Source organism: Raphanus sativus, unplaced genomic scaffold, assembly GCF_000801105.2.
Source record: "Raphanus sativus cultivar WK10039 unplaced genomic scaffold, ASM80110v3 Scaffold0530, whole genome shotgun sequence".
In the NCBI taxonomy this organism is placed as follows: Eukaryota; Viridiplantae; Streptophyta; class Magnoliopsida; order Brassicales; family Brassicaceae; genus Raphanus; species Raphanus sativus.
The window spans coordinates 17,837-26,309 of NW_026615848.1; the positions used below are offsets into that span (position 1 = coordinate 17,837).

At 38.3% G+C, this 8,473-nt stretch overlaps 2 protein-coding genes across 5 annotated transcripts; both read left to right on the forward strand.

Annotated features, from left to right (window-relative positions):
- The first annotated feature begins 2,323 nt into the window (after positions 1–2,323).
- On the forward strand, positions 2,324–2,929 carry LOC130502378 (secreted RxLR effector protein 161-like). The gene has a single exon (XM_056997172.1). It carries the CDS (start codon positions 2,324–2,326, stop codon positions 2,927–2,929), a length of 606 nt encoding a protein of 201 aa, XP_056853152.1.
- Positions 2,930–3,659: 730 nt separating this feature from the next.
- LOC108844335 (DNA glycosylase/AP lyase ROS1) lies at positions 3,660–6,062 on the forward strand. 4 transcript variants are annotated; one of them, XR_001948438.2, is made up of 5 exons: positions 3,660–3,821; positions 4,006–4,149; positions 4,225–4,325; positions 4,421–5,033; positions 5,115–6,062. XR_001948438.2 is itself a non-coding variant. In XM_018617577.2 (4 exons), exons 2-4 carry the CDS (start codon positions 4,034–4,036, stop codon positions 4,969–4,971), a joined length of 768 nt encoding a protein of 255 aa, XP_018473079.1. In that variant the 5' UTR covers positions 3,661–3,821; positions 4,006–4,033; the 3' UTR covers positions 4,972–6,062. The 4 variants fall into 4 exon arrangements, 1 of the variants encoding a protein (XP_018473079.1); XR_001948436.2 differs by having other exon boundaries at positions 3,661–3,821; positions 4,421–5,777; positions 5,874–6,062; XR_001948437.2 differs by having other exon boundaries at positions 3,662–3,821; positions 4,421–5,038.
- The last annotated feature ends 2,411 nt before the right edge of the window (positions 6,063–8,473 follow it).

Here is an 8,473-nt window from a genome sequence, read left to right on the forward strand (position 1 = left end):
ACCTGAAGAGTAACATCTCAAGTTTGGGACAAGCGACTGAACAAGGTTGTGATATCCGAATGAAAGATCACTTCCTAACGATAAGAGATTCAAAAGGAAAACTACTGGCTAGAGTACAGAGAACTCCGAATATACTCTACAAGATAAAGTTGAAAGTCGGACGAGCAGCGTGTCTTCAGGCTAAGATAAAGGAAGAACCATGGCAATGGCATGCTAGACTTGGGCATATCAGCTTCAAAACCATAAAGGCAATGGCGACTCATGGAATGGTTATCGGTTTGCCGGAGATTGGTGAAGTAAAGCAACTCTGTGATTCTTGCTTGGTAGGCAAACAAACACGACAACCCTTCCCAAAGGCCTCGTCATTCAGATCATCAAGAGCTTTAGAACTGCTACACGCTGACTTATGTGGTCCTATATCACCAACTACTCTCTCTCAGAACAGATAGATCTTTGTCATTATCGATGACTGCACAAGATATATGTGGTCTATACTACTAAAAGAAAAAAGTGAAGCTTTTAGTCGATTCAAGACTTTTAAGAATCTTGTGGAGAAGGACTTTGAGAAAGAGATAGTGACATTGCGTACAGACAGAGGAGGTGAATTTACTTCACATCAGTTTCAAGAGTACTGCAATGACAACGGAATAAGAAGACACTTAACCGCTCCGTACACTCCACAACAGAACGGAGTGGTTGAACGGAGAAACCGCACACTGATGGAGATGACTCGAAGCATGTTAAATGCAATGAACATGCCTAACTACTTATGGGGAGAGGCAGTACGACACGCCACATATTTGATCAATAGAGTCCCTACAAGGGCTTTGAAGAATCAAACTCCTTATGAATGTATCAAGGGCAAGAAACCGAGCTTATCACATATACGAGTTTTTGGCTGTATGGCTCATGCCAAGATTGATGCTGGTCATCTAAGGAAGCTTGATGACAGATCACAAGCTTTAGTTCATCTTGGTATTGAACCTGGAACTAAAGCATATCGACTATACAACCCTGATACAAAGAAAATTGTTGTAAGCCGAGATGTGATCTTTAAAGAAGAGGTTTGCTGGAATTGGAAGGGAGAAGGCAAAGAAGCTCAGAGTAAACCAGGCATGTTTCACATGACGTGGGGAGCTACAGAAGATAGTGGCAGTGGTCGTTACAATGGAGGACTTCTTCCTGAAACAGGCTCAGTTGCAGAGCCGGAAAAGGCAGAAACAGAGTTTGCAAAAACAGAATCTGTAAAAACAGAGTCTGTAGAAACAGAAACAGAGAGAAGTGACTCTGTTTCGAATGAAGGAGTCGATCAAGTACAAGATTTGAGACGTTCATCACGACAGATAAACAAACCAGACTATCTTAAAGACTACATTCTACTTGCAAAGATAGAATGCGAGATGCTACTTCTGTCTATTAATGATGAACCGACAAGTTTTCATGAAGCCAAAGACGACAAGCGATGGACGATGGCTTGTGAAGATGAAATCACCTCTATCAACAAGAACAAAACGTGGTCACTAGTTGATAAACCGGCTGGAGTAAAAGTCATAAGTCTTAAATGGATCTTCAAGATCAAAAGGAACGCAGACGGCACAATCATCAAGTTCAAAGCAAGATTGGTCGCCAAAGGATACGTTCAAGAACATGGAATCGATTATGACGAAGTTTTCGCACCAGTGGCTCGACTAGAGACTATACGACTACTAATTGGTTTGGCTGCATCAAATCAATGGGAAGTTCATCACCTAGACGTCAAAACGGCTTTCTTACACGGAGAGTTGAACGAAGATGTTTACGTATCTCAACCTGAAGGGTTTGAAAAGAAGGGAGAAGAACATAAGGTTTTCAAACTTTCAAAAGCGTTATACGGTCTAAAGCAGGCACCACGTGCCTGGAACACAAAACTTGATCGAGTCCTGAAACGATTAAGGTTCAACAAGTGTGAAAAGGAGAGCTCAGTATATCGCAGAGAAGATAAAGATAAGCTACTCATTGTAGCAATATATGTTGATGATCTCTTTGTTACGGGAAACTCCATAAAAGAGATAAAAGATTTCAAGGTCTCAATGTCACAGCAGTTCGAGATGTCTGATCTAGGAGTCTTAACATATTATCTCGGAATGGAAGTAAAGCAGAGTTCTGTAGGTATTGCGATCAATCAAGAAGCTTATGCTTTGCGTATACTCAAGGAAGCAGGAATGGACGACTGCAACGCGACTCACATACCAATGGAATTTGGTCTGCAACTCTCTAAGGCGCTGGATGAACCAGAGATTGATGCTACGTTGTATAGAAGAAGGTAGGTTGTCTGAGATATCTGATGCATACAAGACCAGACTTGGCATTCTCCGTGGGAATCCTAAGCAAGTATATGCACTCACCACGAAAGTCACATGGTGATGCATTCAAACAGGTTTTGAGATATTTAAAAGGCACTAAAGGTTTCGGTTTGTTGTTTAAGCGTGGAGGAACTCAGAAGCTAATAGGTTTCAGTGATAGCAGTCATAACACTGATCCAGATGATGGAAAGAGTACTACGGGACACTTGTTTTGCCTCGATGACACACCAGTCTCTTGGTGTTCACAGAAACAAGACGTAGTGGCCCTATCTTCGTGTGAAGCCGAGTACATGGCGGCAACAGAAGCTGCTAAACAAGCTATCTGGCTTCAGGAGTTGATGACTGAGATCACAGGAAAGAAGAATGAAAGAACACTGGTTCGTGTGGATAATAAATCAGCTATAGCTTTAGCAAAGAATTCAGTTCTTCACAGGCGCAGTAAACACATCCATAAGCGGTTTCATTTCATCAGAGAATGTGTAGAACGAGGACTGATTGATGTGGAACATATACCCGGAACAGAGCAACGCGCAGACATTCTAACCAAAGCACTAGCAAATATCAAATTCAAGGAGATGAGGAGTTGATTCAAGTTCAAGACTTAAGCAAGGATGGCTTGAAGCTTAAAAGGGAGAATGTTGGATAAGCTTCAAGAGTTAGCTTAAGAAGCAAGTTATTCATAAAAAGAAAGATTGAATAACTAAAGTCTATTAGGATTAGGTTTAAGATAAGTTCCTAGTTCATGTTGTAATAGGGCAAGTTAAGATTCCTGTTACCTATACAAGGTGATGCAAGTTGTAAGAGACATTACAGAAGTTAAGAGAAATAAAACGAAGCTACAGTTTTATAACATTCAAAGTATTACCTTCGATCTTAGGCTACTATAGAATAATGAGACGCCCTGGTGTGGCAACAAGACAATCCAAACTTCTCAAAGTTTGCAAGACAGTGGAATCCCCAATATTTTTGCCTCTGTTATGCTAATATAGAGTTCATCATTGACAGAAACCCAGTTCCAGGTGCTCTGTGTCAATTAATCATGATTCATGGCTCACCAGCGATAGAGTTTAGGCAAGCCACTGATCCATAAGAGAAAGATTGTAATATCGAATTCGTGATTGAAATTTTAAGGAAATTATTGGTAGTTTGAAAATAATTAACCTAATAGAATAATTAGTAAGTGAAATTAGTCTAATGAAAACAATGTTATTGTTTTTTTGGCTAAATAAACAATTTTCTCATAATTTTAATTTAAAACAAAGTCAAATCACTATCATCACTACTTCCTTTTCTCCTTCCAAGGAAATTGCTTTTAGTTATTTTTTTATAAATAATTCGTCTCTAATGAGTAATAACTCCCTGAACTTCGTCATTACAAGAAAAACGGTGTATACTTATCCTGTCAGAAGGCTCAGAGCCACCACCGAACAAATACTTACCAAGAGAAACGGTGTATACTTATCACTTTGATCTCCACAGGTAAATATTCTTGCTTTAATTATTTAAATTCTTGTGTTTTTTTTACATATTCATCATTTTGTTGTGAAATGAAAATTCTTCTTCAATCTAACTCAGACTCTCGGAGATATCTCTAAACCCTCAACAGAAAAAAACTGGAACTAAATAATTTTAGGAAACGTTCACCTTTTAATCATTTTTGCAGTTGAAAATAGAAGGTTTGCAAGTAGATAATGGATAAACAAGAGAGAGAAAAAAGTAACAGGTTTGAAACAACATGGGTTCCTCAAACACCCATCATCAAACCAGTTTCTCCAATCTACCCAGATCAGAATCAGACAGACGAAAGGTAAAGTCTTGTCCTAAATTCAGAATTTTTTAAAGATTAGTGTTGTGTAATTGATTAAGGAAGTGATGCATGCAGGAGATTCGTTGGTCTTGACCACTTGTCTTTTGGAGATTCACTGGCTCTAGCCAACACTAAATCACCAGTGTTTTTCTCCGGCCAAACTGGACTTGATAAAGGTAAGAGAGGGTTTTGAGTAGATGAAACTGATTTGCTGTAAAAGATGTCATCTGATTTGCTGTAAAAGATGTCATCTGATTATTGTCATTTGCAGAACTTATCATCAAGACACTTAAAAAGCTAAAGAGCGAGAAGCATAGGCCAAAGGTTGCTCCAGAAGCTAAGCCAAAGAGAGATCTCAAACCGAAAACCCTCAAGAAGCCTGTTGTTGAGAGGCTTCTGGGTGAAGAAATTAAAACTCACAATGTGCGGAAGATAAAGGAAGTTGATGAGTATCAAGGATACACGCCAGTTAAAGAATCAGCAGCTGGAGAAGCTTCAACTCATGCCAAGAACAAGAAGGCTACTCATGCCAAGAACAAGAAGGCTTGTAGAAGATCCTTGGTCTTTGAAGATGGGAGTTTCAAACCTGAGGACGGAGAAATACAACACAGAGATGAAATACACCTAGAAAAGCAGGATCAAAACTTACAAGATTGTGATATCACAAGGCGTAAGAGAAAGCTTAGGCAGAGTTTTCAGTCTAATGCTCGCTTGGATAAGATAGACACCCCAACAAAGAAGATAACTATAGGTCATACTCGATTCCGGGATCTGTTTTCCATATATAAAGCTACACAAGATTCGGAGCAGTTACAAGCATGATGGTATAGTGGACAGCAGAATAATTTCACATCTCACTGCCAGTGATGGGGAGTCCTAACCCAGTGTTGTATATATCTCGCTTCCTCTCTCTCCTTTCTATATTGAATTTACAGGAAACTTTTTCTGACAAAGATTGCATACAGGTGATGTATGAAACCAAAGCCAGGCTCCTATGCACAGCAGAGGGTAGCCCTCTAGAACTACTGGAGAGTATAGTGACAATAGCTGATGCGCAGAAAATAGCACCAAGAACTCTTCAAGATCAAGGAAGAGCGATGATATCGAATTAGGACTCCACCAGAACTGGCATGAGATGTGAAATTATTCTGCTGTCCGCTATACCATCCTGCCTGTCACTCCTCCGAATCTTGTGTAGCTTTATATATGGAAGACAGATCCCAGAATCGAGTATGACCTGTAGTTGTCTTCTTTGTTGGAGTGTCTATCTTATCCAAGCGAGTATTAGACTGAAAACTCTGCCTAAGCTTTCTCTTATGCCTTGTGATATCACAATCTTGTAAGTTTTGATCCTGCTTTTCTAGGTGTATTTCATCTCTGTGTTGTATTTCTTCGTCCTCAGGTTTGAAACTCTCATCTTCAAAGACTAAGGATCTTCTACAAGCCTTCTTGTTCTTGGCATGAGTAGCCTTCTTGTTCTTGGCATGAGTTGAAGCTTCTCCAGCTGCTGAATCTTTAACTGGCGTGTATCCTTGATACTCATCAACTTCCTTTATCTTCCGCACATTGTGCGTTTTAATTTCTTCACCCTCAACAACAGGATTGAACACCCCTATTTTTCTTCAAGAGTGAGTTACCATTTGAGACACTTTCTTCTCTTTTTTCACATCATAAGGCACTTATAACTAGAAGCACACATTCTCTTTGTCTAACTTGTGTGATAGGACTTCTCTATCCTTCTCGCTGGGTTAAAGGAGACAAGCCTCTAGTTAGCATTTTATTATTTTAATATAATGATGTGTATTTTTTTTCAATTTGAAAATATATATACAAAAAATTGTCTAGATGATAAAATATGTTTTTAATTATTTATATGTTTTGACATCTATTTTGATATATAATTTTTTTTTTTTTAATATTTACACATTAAAGGTATGGATGCCAAAAACGTGGAGAGTAAAGTTTTATATAAAAGACATGAAATGAGCGGAGGAAAGCATGACACAAATTGTAAATATATTTTTTTTGTCAATGGAGATCCGTTTGGGAGATCGAATACCCTCGACAGTAAATTGTAGAAGGATGATATGCGTACGGACATGTTGTGGATAGCTAAATTGTGGATTAGTATCATTTTCAAATTGAGTAGCGGATGGAAAATATGTGGTCTGAACATAAATTCCTAAACTGGTAGGAACCGAGATTAGAATTATGGATGTATAACTTTGTGGACGTAAGCAATTATTTGTAGATCTTGAATGTGTAATAAAAAATTATGAAAAATATATATTGCGAATGTGGATGTCTAATGACTTAATGAGTTTAGATCATATTAGTTGTGTGTTTATTTGCAAAGAAAAATAGCTAGGATGCAGAATTGTAAATTTTGGAGCTAATTCAAAAAGAAATATGCATAGTTAGAAAGTTCTGCGGCAGATCTGAGATTAAAAAAAAGTACAAGGACCAAAACGAAAAATTGAATAAACTCGGCTATCGAGCTATCCTGAACAACCGGAGAACGCGGCGGCGAGAGGCTGAGCAGAAAGAAACATCTTCGATAGGTCGACCAGCTGGGATATCTTTGATCAACACTACAAGAAAACAGGTCTTTAACGACTACGGGATTAGTTGTACCTTGGTCGTAAAAAGGGTATTACGACCAATGAACAACTAATAACGATTGGTCGTAATCTGCTGGTCGTAATCACTAATTGGTTGGGCATTGGTCGTAAAGTTACGATTAAATATATTAGTCGTAAGGGAGTCGTACCTTTACGATTAAAGATATTGGTCGTAAATCAGATGTAATAAATGTAGTCGTACACGGGTCGTAAAGCATTAGTCGTAAAGTAGATGTAATAAATGTAGTCGTAAGTGGGTTATAAAGTGTTAGTCGTAAAGTAGATGTTAAATATTAGTTGTTAAGTAGTCGTAAAATCTTTTTTTAAATAGAGGTAAATTAGTCGTAATGTAACGACTAACTTACATCGAATCTGTAATTTTAATAATTCGATTTTAAATATTAAAATTAATTTTAATAATTCAATTTTACAAAAAAAAAGATTTTTTAAAAAAATAAAATATTTTACGAATTTCATTTAAATTCATAAAAACATAATAATATAACATTCATAAATTCAAAGTTTTCAAAATACAAAATAATTAAAACCGAAAAACTAAGCATTAAGATCATAAAAGAGCTCAGAACTCCTCTCCTCAGCACGCCGAGTCAAATCGTCCTGCTCTTCCGGAGTCGGGTTGGGGACGAAGGTCGGACGCATGTTCTTCCACGATGTTGTAACCGACAGGTCGACGTTCGGAGTTGTCTCTAGAAGCATATCGAACATGTTTGCCATCGACTTAAACATCCCGTTGTGGTCGGCTAACTTCTGGTTCGCAGTTTCCAACTCCCTCCGGACCGAGGACTCTTCTTCCCTTTGAGCAGTGTGTTCAGCTCTCGCCATGGGAACATCATTCACACTCCCGATCTCAATTATACGTCCCCTTCTCTTCGGAGCAACCTATATATAATTTATAAATAGATATTATTAGTACATATGTAAAATAAATATATGCATGTATATAAATTAAAAAGGTCGAATATTTTACCTGCTCGAAAATTCAGTCTTGTTCGATGGCAGAAAGCTGAACCGGTGGACCATCCGGGTTTTGTTGCGTCCGCTGAGTCTGGACCTCCTGAATCCGAGCTTCTACATCGTTGTAGATCTGCTCTGCTCGTGGATGTACGAATTGGCCATCGGCATGGGAGTGGGTCTCCTTGTAGAGTCGGCTGAGAGTCGGCGGCGCTCCTTCTTTGGCAGCCTATATTTAAAAACAACAACAATATATTTTATATATATATATAATATATATATGTAATGAAAATTAAGAAAAAATCTAAAACTTACAATTTGCAATGCCCTTTTGGCATGTGGAGTCTGTCCGGAAGTATGAGGTATTGGCAGGTTATCTTGAGCATCACGGGTTAGCCGGGCGGCCGAGCATTTAAGAGACCTTTGGACTGACTTAGGCAAAAGCCAATAAGCCTTCAAGCCAGTCCAAACGTCATTGCTAAGGTACGTTTGTTTTGCATCATCCCCGATATACTTCCACTTCTCCTTCCAGTCGCCAACAATGTTTTTGAGACGGAGCATTGCCTTGTTGTTGAACGCTTTTTTCACCGTCTCATTGATCCCAGTGGACCAATGCCATTTTTGCTACAAAAAATAATGAAAAATATTAATTAGCCAAATTATTTAAAATTTTAAACATAAATAAATAAATTTAATTTAAAACTAACCGCGAAGCACTTGAACCAAGTAAT

What these genes read in the sequence shown, in the direction of transcription:
- LOC130502378 (XM_056997172.1), top strand. Translation starts at nt 2,324, where the DNA reads ATGCATACAAGACCAGACTTGGCATTCTCCGTGGGAATCCTAAGCAAG.
- LOC108844335 (XM_018617577.2), top strand. Translation starts at nt 4,034, where the DNA reads ATGGATAAACAAGAGAGAGAAAAAAGTAACAGGTTTGAAACAACATGG. An exon ending in CAGAATCAGACAGACGAAAG is followed by an intron (nt 4,150 to 4,224) that starts GTAAAGTCTTGT and finishes TGATGCATGCAG; the next exon opens with GAGATTCGTTGGTCTTGACC. An exon ending in CCAAACTGGACTTGATAAAG is followed by an intron (nt 4,326 to 4,420) that starts GTAAGAGAGGGT and finishes TGTCATTTGCAG; the next exon opens with AACTTATCATCAAGACACTT.